Source organism: Arachis hypogaea, chromosome 20, assembly GCF_003086295.3.
Source record: "Arachis hypogaea cultivar Tifrunner chromosome 20, arahy.Tifrunner.gnm2.J5K5, whole genome shotgun sequence".
NCBI lineage: Eukaryota > Viridiplantae > Streptophyta > Magnoliopsida > Fabales > Fabaceae > Arachis > Arachis hypogaea.
Genome location: NC_092055.1, coordinates 114,013,726 through 114,027,580, shown reverse-complemented (window position 1 = coordinate 114,027,580; position 13,855 = coordinate 114,013,726). Strand labels below are relative to the sequence as shown.

At 37.6% G+C, this 13,855-nt stretch overlaps 1 protein-coding gene across 1 annotated transcript; it reads right to left on the bottom strand.

The window, feature by feature from the left end:
* Nucleotides 1-2,472: 2,472 nt before the first annotated feature.
* LOC112782457 (NAC domain-containing protein 82) lies at nucleotides 2,473-5,564 on the bottom strand. The gene is made up of 5 exons (XM_025824846.3): nucleotides 5,368-5,564; nucleotides 4,692-5,212; nucleotides 4,335-4,612; nucleotides 3,407-3,787; nucleotides 2,473-3,105 (listed from the first exon to the last, which is right to left on the bottom strand). Exons 2-5 carry the CDS (start codon nucleotides 4,846-4,848, stop codon nucleotides 2,818-2,820), a joined length of 1,104 nt encoding a protein of 367 aa, XP_025680631.1. The 5' UTR covers nucleotides 4,849-5,212; nucleotides 5,368-5,564; the 3' UTR covers nucleotides 2,473-2,817.
* Nucleotides 5,565-13,855: the final 8,291 nt, after the last annotated feature.

Below are 13,855 nucleotides of genomic sequence, written 5' to 3'. Positions count from 1 at the left end.
ATCTGAAAAATAATAGAAATATGTATGGAATGAGAATCGGAGGTTCTCAGCATGGTAAAGGTGTCCGCATAGTTAATATAAAAGGTCTCGGAAAAGTTAGAGGCATTCCTAGAACTCCGACACTCAGATTTCAGCTTAAAGATTCAACTAAACCAGAAATTAAGTAAATTATCTAAGGTATTCCAAGTTCTGAATCTAACTTTAACCTAACACTCTACTTTCTATCTTCTCCAATCTTTCGAATCACCGGTGGAACACCCCCCCCCCCTCCCGGGCCCCTCACACCTCAAGTAAAGAAAACAAGATAGAGGTGCAATTACAACAAGTAACAGAAAAGCAGAGTTAAGCAGTTAAGCAAGTGAAAACAATGTACACTCAAGCAAACACAAATAAATGCATATGATGTATGTCTGTCCTATGGCTGATAAGTCTTATCTGTCGGTTATACAGTCAAATCGACACGTCCTAGTAGTTAACTATTGGGCAGTTTCTCTGTGCGCGTATCCCCAAGCTCAAAAATAATATCCATGGCGTCAAACTCCAAACTCAATAATATTCTATGGAGTCAAACGTCAAACTCAATAATTTAATATTTCATGGGTGAGACAACCCAAGCTCAAATTCAATATATATGCATGCCCATGGGGGAGCTCGAGGAGTTAAAGTGTCCAGTCACATCTTGCGACAGAGGATCGACAATTAGTCTCAATATCATCATCATTCATCAAAAATTCATACTCAACTTAATTCATTATTTTTTAAATAAATCAAACTCAAAACGTAATCATTTTCTTAATAACTGAAAATCAAATCATAAAATCCCTAAACCCAAATTTTTCTAAATAACCACTTTAAACGAACCCTCCAATTTTCATAAAAATTTCGGCAGCATCTCTTCTAAAAATCGGACTTTCGCCACTCTTCAAGGGTCCCAACCACCAAACCAAGCACCTCTTAGTCATTTAAATCATTCCTAATATCAAATTATTTCAAAATCAAACCAATTCCAATATTAAATCTTTTTCAAAAAAACCAACCAACTTCAATAGCAACCACTTACAAAATCGACTTTCACATCTCTCAACCAATCCATTCAAGCTCACCATCAATCCTCAACACATCAACTATCGTCATTATTTTATACCCATCAAAGTCATAATCCAACACATACAAATTCATTTATCCTTATACACACATCATAAACCATATTCACAATCCATCAATAATTCATTTAATTCATTCCTATCTTATGGTCCTCTAGTCTAAGTTTTCACATGACATTAAACATTAACTACGAAAAACCAAAACTATACCTTGACCAATTCCTCCCTAAGCTCGAAACACCTCAAAAACCTCTCCTTACACAAACTTCAAGCTTCTAAACGTCAATTTCCCAAGCTTAATCACCCAAATTTCGTTCCAAACTGTCAAATTGAACTTCAAATTGAACTCCAAATCAACAAAAATACCATCTAATCCACACAATAGCACTACAATCATTAGAGGATTCACTAATTCAATGATTCACAAGGGTTTAACAGTTTCTTACCCTACCCATGAATCAATTGGACAAAATCGAATGATTATCCACTGTTAGAGTTCACCTAAACCATAAAAACCATTCAATTCCTGAATATTCAAACTCAAAACCCATGAATTTGAGGAGAGGAAGAACTTGACGAGAAATGCAAGTTTCTTACCAATTTGTTCGATAGAATTGAAGAGAATTCCGATACGAACACTTGGCCGTTGACGGCACGTCAATCGGAGCTCTGGATTGAAAGTTATGGACAATTCTCTCTTTTGCAACCTATTCAAAGTGAAAAAATGATGAAGAAAACCAATTTTGGGAGTTTATAGGTTGGATCTTAGGTTCGGTCCAACAGGTTCGGCCCGTTTGCCTATTTTTATGCCAAAAATTTTTAAATTAGTGTCAAAATTCATATTTTAATTATTTCTACTTGTTTAAACTATAAAATTTAAGTTTCTAATTTTTTTAAATAATAATTAATTTATTAGTTAATTATTTACTAATTAATCAAAGTTTAGATGAACTATTTATTTTTATATATAGTTTAACAATAATTTTTACTTAAGCAAATACTTCAATATATATATATATATATATAATTCATTATTATATTATTAACATTATATTATACTATAGGATTTAATTATGATAATTATATTGTTTTTAACTAACTATAAAACTAAATTTTAAAAATCATGTACAAAAAATTCATAGTGCTAGTTTTATGTTCAATTCTAAATCTACTAGTTATCACAAAATCTTTCTAATAATGGGATTTAGTCGATCTCTATATAAATCACGAAAAGACCTTACAAGATCAAGCTATACTGGTTTAGATAACGTACTTTCCAGCGCGACGAAAAGTAAAGGGGCAAAGGCCTATCACAGTTCCCTCATCAACTAACCGTTCTCCAATAAAACAAAATTGAGAATACTAGAAGTTTAGGGTTAAATGTGTCAACTTCCATCATTTGATATTACTACGAAAGACATGCATAGATTTCAACGTAATAGATGTTGAAAACTCACTCTAACAAACACAACTCAGAAAATATCCGAAGAAAATTTGTGAGGCTAATGATTAATCCAACCTAGTAAATAGAACTAACACTAAAGATTTTATCAACTGCTATCATGTGTTAGCTTATTACAGAAAGGAATGTTTGTACAGAATATATGCTTCAGTAGAGTTTATAAATGAGAATGGAAAGACAATCAAGATCAGCAACACACGGCAACGGTTCTTCTACCAACCTCATGTTGATGCTTCGTCAAATTTTGAAGCCTCATTTATTGTCCTGGCTCCAATTTCCTTGTTCATTAGTCTCCCATAACAATGGGGTGTCGAGGTCACCCAACTCCAAGTAGTCCAGGGGATCAGGGAAACGCAACCCATCACTCGCAGAAAGCATTTCATTCACAGTATATCCACCATTTTGGCCGCAGGAAAAACCATGTCCAATTCCACCCATTTCGAACAAACCATCAAGGTCACCCAGACCCCCAAAAATCTCATTGGGATCAAAGCAAGGTGTTCCTTCAGCATTGTTTATGTCAGGAGGATTGTCAACCTTCTGTAATTACAAAATTAGAACAAGAGAAAAGAAATGAAGGCTCAGAACATTTATGGAACAAAGTAAAACAACAATAATAAAGCATCATGAGTTTGAAACTAAAAATAATGGATGCGACAGATGCAGTTATTCCAAAAACCAAGGTCCTAGATATGTTTCCACAAAATGGGGAAAGAGATGGAAGGAAACTGTAGAAGAGATGTCATAGATTAGATGGAAACAAGCATGAAAAGAAAAACAATCTAGTCAAATTCCCCCAAAATATTGTGCAGGCATAAATAAGAATAAATAGATTGCATACTTCAGTTGTGGTGTTCTCAGTAGGAGCCATTATGTTATCTTCTATGGCGGAACCAGGCACTGGTGTAATATCACCATCAACTTGATTACTTGGAGCTGAAGGATGTGCTGAGCAAGAAGGCATTGGCCCTGTTAAACACGAAACAGAGGTCAACCCATAGCATTCACTCACAGAGAGATTCACGTTATTCACAACAGAGCTATGACATGAAGCGGGTTGTATAGGAACTGCAGCAGGTAGAGCAGCAACAGGTGCAGATTCTACACAGTCAATTTCATCCTCTTTATCCCAGTCTTCCTCATTAAATGGCCTTCCGTATTGTGCACCATTCCTAGGACCAGGACCATCCTTTTGGAACACTTTACATATCACATAAGAATCCTGAGAAAAACGTAAACAATTAGAACTAATTAAAATAAACACACCAGAAAAACAAGCACAAAAATACAAGACAAAATAAGCAAATACCATAAACAGTCTCACAAGAGATGCTAAACTAGTCAGACATACAGTAAAATTATATTAAGTAAAGCTAGCCATTATATACCATAAAGCTTAAGCACCAGGCATATGTATACTGCTAAAAATCAGTTTATGGCATCAGGCTTAACATGAAAAGACAATCTACATAGAAGCCATTACCAACAATAGAGGTTGCAACGCGTGCAATTCAGCAGAATTCTGTAATCCACTAATCCTCGTGTATTAAAATATGCTCATCAGCTAAGAGCATAGCTTCTAGTGAAACATAAGACGATAACAACATAAATAACAACAATCCTAGATTCCTAGTTATCCCCATATGGGCAGAAAAGCACAAACACTAACCGATAACAATAATTAGCAGCATATATTTCGACATATATTTCCTTAGTCTCACCAAAGTAGAAATACACTTAATTTTCATGAATGAGAAATCAGTAGTTACCTGTTGAACACCCTTATCAGCAAGGTCCTTATCTTGAAGTCGGTATTCATGCAAAACCCAATCAGTTCGATCTCCCTTGGGTGCTTTACCATTGTGAAACACCAGAGTCTTTATCATGCCCACAACAAGCTTCTTGTTCTCGACGGATCTATCCTTGCCAGTAGTCTTCCAGTACCCACATTCTGTGGCCCTATTCATCCTCCCTCCGCTCGAATACTTCTTCCCTCGAGGGCAAAAGAAGTACCATTCTAAATCTCCAGTTTTAAGCAGAGAATGATCTGAAAAAATATCATCAAGTTAAAAACAGCTATGACGAACACAGAACTCTACTAAATCAAATGAAACCAGAGTGCAAACCTGGTAGATCCCACGGCGGATATTTGTATATATCAAGTTCAGCAATCACATCACAAGGGAATCTCTTCCCCATCACCTTCCTTTTCAGAAAGTACTGAACCAGCTCAACATCGGTTGGATGAAACCGGTACCCTGGAATTGACTTCATTGCGGCCATCGCAGAAGAATAAAGAAAGCTTAAATAGTAAAACCTTCAGAATCTAACAACTTCCCTTAAATCAAACAATCCAACAACAAAGAACCACTTCACCAGCAGTGAAGAAAGAAACCAACTTTGTAGGTACTCCCAATTAAAAATAAAAATAAAAAATAAAAAAGACGAGAAATTTAACTAGAGAATGATGAACGGAATTAAATAACCCTAAAAGAATCGAGGGTGCGAAGCGTCAAGTCCAGTGGCGAAAGAAATTGCGAGAACAGCGAAGCCTTCCCCGGTTCATGAAGGTAAAATGGAACTGGAAACCCACAATGGATGAAGACGGTCCCTTTCTGAGAACAAAATTCATCGGCACAGTGGAACCCTAATAACAACACCAACAGCCACATTGCAAATTCATCGATTACAATTATTCGACGGAGCTTACCCACAACAGAGAAGGAAAAAAAAAGACAACGAAGAGATGGAAGGTTTTATTGTATCGCGAAGATTGGGGTTTTGGGAAGAAAGGAAGCTTACCAGGGAAGGAAAGAGGGAAGTGAGAAGAACACAGACTTGAAACTTCGCACTCCTAATCGTTGAATCTTTGGACTACCAAGAGAGTGAGAAGCGGCCAGGGTTTTGTTTATATATGTGGTTTTAATTGGGGTTTTTCCTTTTTCTTTTTTATTAATTTCTGTTTCTTGTGCGAGGGGCCTCATTGTTCGCCATTCGCCTAGGTAAATTTCCATGGAATTGAAATACAAATATTCCTTCCAAATGCTAAAGAATTTTAATATGGAATTTAGAGGTCAGTTTTACCTGGAAATGGAAATTTTTGGTGTATATACTGTGGATGGACAGTGCAAATATACAAATACAATATGCAGGTAATGTGTTGACTCAGCACACAACTAATATATTGGACACGTGTCAGAATCGCACACAACACGCAGGTAATATGTTGCCATGTGGCACTCATCCCTTCACCATACAGGTAATGTGTTTCACACGTGGCAGACGCTGGTTGGATGGCGTTCCAACACGTAGCCTGCGAGATGAGTCTTCTATCTATAAAAACCAAAGTTCGTAACTATTTTGCTTAATTGTGAGAGAAATATTTTTCTCCAGGGTTGGTACGATAGAGGGCACTGCAAATATAGTGGTTTATCACAATAGTGAAGTCGTACGAAATACATATGAGAGTGCGAGCTTTGCTTATGAGAATATGTTTTCGTTTGTGGTTCTGTGCAAAATAACATTCGCGGAACTACAGTTTGGGCTCTGTCAAAGCATAGAGGCTGATATTTTAAAGAGGGTGACCAACATTCTCTATAGGAGTCCAGTTGTCGTATTTGGCGGCCTAATACAGTTTGAGGATATGCCAATCGTCGACAAAATTAGTATTCAGCGGATGTTTCATATTCACTAGCAAACTCAGGTGCAACACCCGAAGATTAAGTTATACGTTGAGTTTGAGCATATTGCTACAGATGAGGTTCAATATGACGTAGATGTGCCAGATGACAAAGCTGAGGCGTACTTGGGAATGAACGATGATAGCGATGAGGAGTTTGAAGCTACGTATGAAGCCGGTGATGAGGATGAGGACGGCAATGGGGGAGGTGATGCAGTGGCAGAAACTTTAGTGATTCCAGTCGTGGTTAGTCAACCGATGGACGTTCCACCTTTTATGCGTAGCTTGGATCTTGACGCCATGCATACACCAGAGTTTCCTGAATATGCAAACATAGGTACGTGAGCAGTGGGTAGTATGTTTACTTGATTTTGTTTTAGCGGATCGATGAGTGACAAATTTATTTTCTTATAGGTGTTGCTGATCCTGAGGATGGAGAGTTTAGAATCAGAATGGAATACGGTTCAAGAAAATCAGTCATTGCGGCAATTCGGAGTTACACTATCTCTAGAGGAGTTGATTACGTTGTTTATGAATCCGAACCACAGACGTTCTATGCAAAGTGCAAGACTTATGGACGTGGGTGCGACTGGCTTACCCGAGCCAGCTTGATACAGAAGAAAGTCTGTTGGAAGATTCGGAGAAACAACGGGAGGCACACGTGTTCCATGGGAACGATCTCACGGGATCACTCCAAGTTAGACTTGGACACGATTGCTGAAGCTATGAAGCCATTGGTTGAATCCGACCCATCCATAAAGGTCAATTTTATAAAGTCCAGGCAAGATTCAACTACACTATTAGTTGCCGGAAGGCTTGGCTGGTAAAGTAGAAGTCGATAGCCAAGGTTTTCGGTGGATGGGAATATTCTTACCAAACTTTACCATTGTGGTTCTAGGCAATAGTTCAGAAGATGCCTGGTTCACAAGTCCAAATACAAACACGACCTCTGTATAACGGGAGTCAAGAGGTGGACGGTGTTTAGATACTTCATCGGGTATTCCTGAGTTTCCATACATGCATAAGAGCTTTCAAATATTTCAAGCCGCTGGTTCAGGTTGACAGGACCTACTTATACGGAAAATATAAAGGTTGTCTTTTGGTTACAATTGCGCAAGATGGGAATAAAAATATTGTACCGATTGCTTTTGCCATTATAGAGGGTGAGACTGCTGATGCGTGACACTTTTTTCTCAGTAATTTACGAACACATGTTGTAAGAAAAGATGCGTGGGTATAATCTCTTATCATCGTGAGTCAATCCGAGCCGCAGTAGATCGTAGCGGAGGTGATTGGAAACGTCCGAGAGTATGGTGGATGTTTTATATTTGGCACATTGGTAGCAACTTCTTGAGGGAATTCAAGGTTCCATACCTGCAAAAGTTTGTGGTCAATATTGGGTATTCAAGGACAGTGGAGGAGTACAACGTCAACTACAGGAGGTTGCAAGAACGAGGCGAGGCATATGTTCATTGGTGTGACAACATCGAATATCCTCAGTGGGTGTTGGCATTTGACGAGGGACATCGATAGGGTCACATGACGACGAACCATGTCAAGTGCATTAATTCGGTGTTGAAGGGTGCTCAAAATCTTCCTATCTTGACGCTAGTCCGAGCAACATATTATCGGTTGAACGAGTTATTTACACATAAGAGTACTGAGGCTTACCAGTGCAAGCATGCTGGATTTACTTTCTCAAAGTTTGCCACTCAGCGGATAGAGGCAAACATGCAGTGTGCAGGAAACATCGTTGTGCACCGGTTTGATAGAAGAAGCGAGGTGTTTGAGGTGCACAAAATGCCTTGTGGAAAAGTGTTAGTTGTTGATCTTGCACGACAGAGGTGCGATGGTGCGTGAAATTAGAACTCGCACAACTTAACCGGCAAGTGCACCGGGTCATCCAAGTAATACCTCAGGTGAGTGAGGGTCGATCCCACGAGGATTGTTGGACTGCGCAAGCAATGGTCGTCTTGTTGGACTTAGTTAGGCAAATAGTAAAAAGAGTTGTGTTGTTGTAAACGCATAAACAAGTGAACAAGAAAATAAAGAAAGCAATTAAAGGGTTTAGTGTAAAACGATGATGAGAAATTGATTAAGGTTTTGGAGATGTTTACTTTTTCCGGATAAAAATGTCTTACTAGCTATTTTGACAATGAATGATTCATTATATGGCAAATCATAAGTGATTAAACCCTAATCTCTTAGCGATTTAAGCTCCTCTAATCCTCATCAAACGCCACTCTCGTGGTCACTCAATTCCAATTAGAAGGTTAAATTCAGAAAACTAGTTTAACGCCACAAAAACCCTAATTACCAAAGCTAACATGATTTTATGTCACATATCCCAATTAGTTCATGTAATTAGCAATTTAGGAGGAATTTGTTTTCAGGTTTTAGTTCAAGCGAGATAACTCTCTCGAGAATCACAAGAACTCAAGTAGAAAAGGGTCATACTCTCATTCCACCTAATTCATGAGATTAAAAACGAAAACAATCCTTAGAATAGAATCAAAATATTAATTAAAATAGAAGAATAATAGTTCTAATCCATAGAAATAAACAGAGCTCCTAACCTTAACCAGGAGGTTTAGTTGCTCATAACTTACAGAGAAAACAGGGTTCTAAAAAGTGCGAAAGGAAGAAGATCCTAAACCTAAGTGATCTTTTCCTTTAAATACTAACCTAATAATAAATGCTGGACCTAAAAGATATTATTTGTAAATAGAAATTATAAAAGGAAATAAAATAAAATTAACAAGTGCTAAATCCACTTGGAGGCCCAAAGAGGTGTAAAACGGGCTGCTGCTGGCGTTTAACTTCAAGAATGGGCGTGAGACGCTAGAGAAGGAGTATAACATTACTGGTTTGTGCCCTCTACTGGCGCCAAACGCCAAGTGGGCATTCAGCGCCCAGGGAGGGTGCTGCCAGCATTTTCCTTTCTTGCTTCAGACTCCTTCAAACTACTCTGAATTTTACCTAAAACCATAAAAAAAAACTCAAAGTAGCATCCAAAGGTGATTTTTGCACTAAAAAACAAGTAAAAGTAAATAAATCTAACTCAAAACAATATAAAAATAACAAGAAAAAGGGTATAAGATGCTCACGCATCACAACACAAAAGGTAAACTGTTGCTTGTCCTCAAGCAACCAAAAATAATATAGGACCAAGGAAGAGAAAACACACAAGAGTAGAGTTGTCATTTAAGCTTAGGTCTAATTACTGAATAGAGCCAATGACACTCTATTTCTGAATAGCTTTGGCATCTCACTATCCTTTGAAGCTCGAAAATATTGATGTCCTTTAGAACTAGAACTCGGATGGTATTATTGATTCTCTTCTTTAGGCTCTAGTTGATTCTTGAACACAGATTTTCTTTTGTTTAGTGCTTTGCACCTTTGAGCCTAGCCGTGACCCTAAGCGTTTTGTTTTCAAGCTTAACTTGATACATAAACACTACAAGCACTTAACTGGGGAACCTCTTGGGTTCAAATTTTTCCTTGCTTTTTCTCCCAGACAGTGGTGCTCAGAGCCTTAGGCATACTTTGTAACAGCATTGGGTCATGACTTTAAGTGTTCAGTCTCAAAGGTCACTTGACACTTTCATACCACAAGCATATGGTTAGGAAAAATCACTCTTTTGAGCTTGAGATTAGTTTTGACCCTCCTAACCATTGATGCTCAAAGCCTTGGACCTATTCTTTTGATTTTTCTTTCTTTTTAACTCTTTGTTGTTTCTTTTGCTTCAAGAATCAATCTTTTTTCTTGTTTTAGAGAATCAATAATATTTCTCTGAATTTATATTCCTCAAGAACCAATATACTCAGCTCCAATATCAAACATGCATAGTTAATTTATACATTCAGATATAGAGATAAGGCCACCACATCAAAGCAACTAGAATAACTCATAATATAACTCAAGATCTCATGCGTTTTACTACTTTTTTTTCAATAGATTTTTTTTTCTTTTAAGATTGATGCGTAATACATAAGACACCTTGAAAATTTTTCAAAAATAAACTACTAAACGATAAAGCAAAAAAATCCTAAGGGTGATCATGCAAACTAGAATAGAAAGCAGGTAATACACTGAAACACTAGAAAAACAAAGGAAAAATAAAAATAGGGAGAGTGAAACTAAACTACCTCAGTGATGGTGGCTGCTGCTCCCTCTGAAGAATCCTCTGGAGCGTTTAAGCTCCTCAATATCACGCCCTTGCCTCCTCTGCTCCTTTACCATTCTCCTTTGATCTTCCATCATCTGATGGAGGAAAGCAGATTGGTCCTGATGCTCCAACCTTAGCTGATCAACTGATGATGTCAGCTCCCCCAAAGATGTGGTCAATTGATCCTAGTAGTCACAGGGAGGGAAGTACATCCCCTGAGGTATCTCTAGAAGATCCTGTGGAGGCGGTGGAACTGGCTCCTGCTGCGGTCCTTGCACGGGCTCCTTAGCGTAATCCATACCCTTCTTTGTAATCGGCCTCTCCTCGTCGATCAGGGTATCTCTCTCTATGTGAGCTCCAACTGCTTGATGAGCGGATAATTTATACGCTTTTTGGCATTATTTTTAGTATGTTTTTAGTAGGATCTAGTTACTTTTAGGGATGTTTTCATTAGTTTTTATGTTAAATTCACATTTCTGGACTTTACTATGAGTTTGTGTGTTTTTCTGTGATTTCAGGTATTTTCTGGCTGAAATTGAGGGACTTGAGCAGAAATCAGATTCAGAGGTTGAAGAAGGACTGCTGATGCTGTTGGATTCTGACCTCCCTGCACTCAAAATGGATTTTCTGGAGCTACAGAACTCGAAATGGCGCGCTTCCAATTGCGTTGGAAAGTAGACATCCAGGGCTTTCCAGCAATATATAAGGTAGCATTTGTTTTCAGAGACAGAACACAGAGACATGGACAGTACATGTTTAAAACGTGTTTGGAAGCAGAGACATGGACACGGAACACATTGTCTCCGAGACAGTTTTTTATATTTTTGTGTCCACTCTTCTACGAAGGACAATGATGGACACGGGATTTAGAAGAGTGGACACGGACTTTTTATAAATTTTGTTTTTCTTTTTATCCATAGATATTTTTTATTATTCCACTATTATCCCTTCTTTTTTTTCTATAATTAATCTTAAAATTTTTTTTCATATAAAAACGGATTCTTTTTTAAAACTGATTTTTTATTTAAAATTAATCTGGCTTATTAACCTAAATAAAATTTTTTATTAATCAAACTTAGATCTATTTTTTATTAATCTTAACCATATGTATTTTTACATATTAATAATAAATTTAAAATAAAATAAATATATTTATAATTTTTATTTTAATATAAATACTATTATATATTTTTTTATTAAAATTTTTGGTCTCTTCAAACATTTTTTCAAATTTTGTCTGTACTCCTACGTACTCTCATTCTCTATTAAATTAGTTTGTATTTGATGTAGAAAATTTGGAATCATATGGTTATTTTAGTCATTTCATATAATATTTTAGTCTTGTCCATGTGTATCCAAACATAATACTGGACATTACATTAGTGTCTTGTACATCGTATCCAAACACAATACACAAACAATAATTTTTAGTGTCTCTGTCCTATTGTCTCTGTCTCAGTGTCATGTTCTGTCCTGTCTCTGAAAACAAACGCGGCCTAATAATCCATACTTTGGCCAAGAATAGACAACGTAAACTGGCGTTCAACGCCAGCTTTCTGCCCAAATCTGGCGTCCAGCGCCAGAAAAGGAGCCAAAACCAGAGTTGAACACCCAAACTGGCACAAAAGCTGGCGTTCAACTCCAAGAAGGACCTCTACACGTACAACACTCAAGCTCAGCCCAAGCACACACCAAGTGGGCCCCGGAAGTGAATTTATGCATCAATTACTTACTCATGTAAACCCTAGTGACTAGTTTATTATAAATAGGACCTTTTACTATTGAATTAGACATCTTTGGATTATCTTTTGATCTATTGATCACGTTTTGGGGGCTGGCCATCTCAGCCATGCCTGGACCTTTCACTTATGTATTTTCACGGTAGAGTTTCTACACTCCATAGATTAAGGTGTGGAGCTCTGCTGTTCCTCAAAGATTAATGCAAAGTACTACTGTTTTCTATTCAATTCATCTTATTTCGCTTCTAAGATATTCATTCGTACTTCAATCTGAATGTGATGAACGTGACAATCATCATCATTCCCTATGAACGCGTGCCTGACAACCACTTCCATTCTACCTTCGACTGAATGAGTATCTCTTAGATCTCTTAATCAGAATCTTCGTGGCGTAAGCTAGAATGATGGCGGCATTCAAGAGAATCCGGAAAGTCTAAACCTTGTGTGTGGTATTTCGAGTAGGATTCAATGAATGAATGATTGTGACGAGCTCCAAACTCGCGATTGCAGGGCGTTAGTGACAGACGCAAAAGGATAGTAAATCCTATTCCAGCATGATCGAGAACCGACAGATGAATAGCCGTGCCGTGACAGGGTGCGTTGATCATTTTCACTGAGAGGATAAGATGAAGCCATTGACAAGGGTGATGCCTCCAGACGATTAGCCGTGCCGTGACAGGGCATTGGATCATTTTCCCGAGAGATGACCGAAAGTAGCCATTGACAGTGGTGATGTATCACATAAAGCCAGCCATGGAAAGGAGTAAGACTGATTGGATGAAGATAGCAGGAGAGCAGAGGTTCAGAGGAACAAAAATCATCTCCATTCGCTTATCTAAAATTCCTATCAATGATTTACATAAGTACCTCTATCCCTATTCTATTATTTATTATTCGAAAACATCATTATTATTTTATATCCGCCTGACTGAGATTTACAAGGTGACCATAGCTTGCTTCATACCAACAATCTCCGTGGGATTCGACCCTTACTCACGTAAGGTATTACTTGGACGACCCAGTGCACTTGCTGGTCAGTTACACGGAGTTGTGAACCGTGGTTTTGGCATCATGTTTTTGGCGCCATTTCCAGGGAAAGAAAGAGCAATGAACTTTACATAATTAAATTGTAATCACGATTCCGCGTACCAAGTTTTTGGCGCCGTTGCCGGGGATTGTTCGAGTATGGACAACTGACGGTTCATCTTGTTGCTCAGATTAGGTAATTTTCTTTTTATTTTGTTTTCAAAAATTTTTCAAAAATCTTTCAAAAATTTTTCCTTTGTTTTCGAAAAAAAAAATTTATTTAAAAAAAATGTTTTCAAAAATTTTATTCAAAATTTTTAAGAATGAATTCTAGTGTTTCATGAAGCATGTGAAGCCTGGCTGGCTGTAAAGCCATGTCTAAATTTATTTGGACTGAGGCAGCAATTTGTTATCAAGAGCAAGCTAGTTGTTGCTAATCCACCTGCTGCTGTTCCTGATTCACCTGCTGAAGCTTGGCTGGCCATTGGCCATGTCTAGTGTTTTGGACCGGAGCTTTCATTGAAAGCTTGGCTGGCTAGTGAGCCATGTCTAATTCCTGGACTGAAGCTTTAGACTAAGAATGCAAGATTCCTGGAATTCATGTTAAAAATTTTGGAATCCTTATTTTTTTCTTTTTCATATAATTTTTGAAAAAAATCCAAAAAAATTAGAAAATC

Bases quoted from the DNA above. Each gene is read 5' to 3' on its own strand.
- LOC112782457 (XM_025824846.3), bottom strand. From the start codon at position 4,848: ATGGCCGCAATGAAGTCAATTCCAGGGTACCGGTTTCATCCAACCGAT. The intron at 3,788-4,334 runs GTAACTACTGAT...CGTTTTTCTCAG, and splicing joins CTGATAAGGGTGTTCAACAG to GATTCTTATGTGATATGTAA. The intron at 3,106-3,406 runs GTATGCAATCTA...TTGTAATTACAG, and splicing joins CTGAGAACACCACAACTGAA to AAGGTTGACAATCCTCCTGA.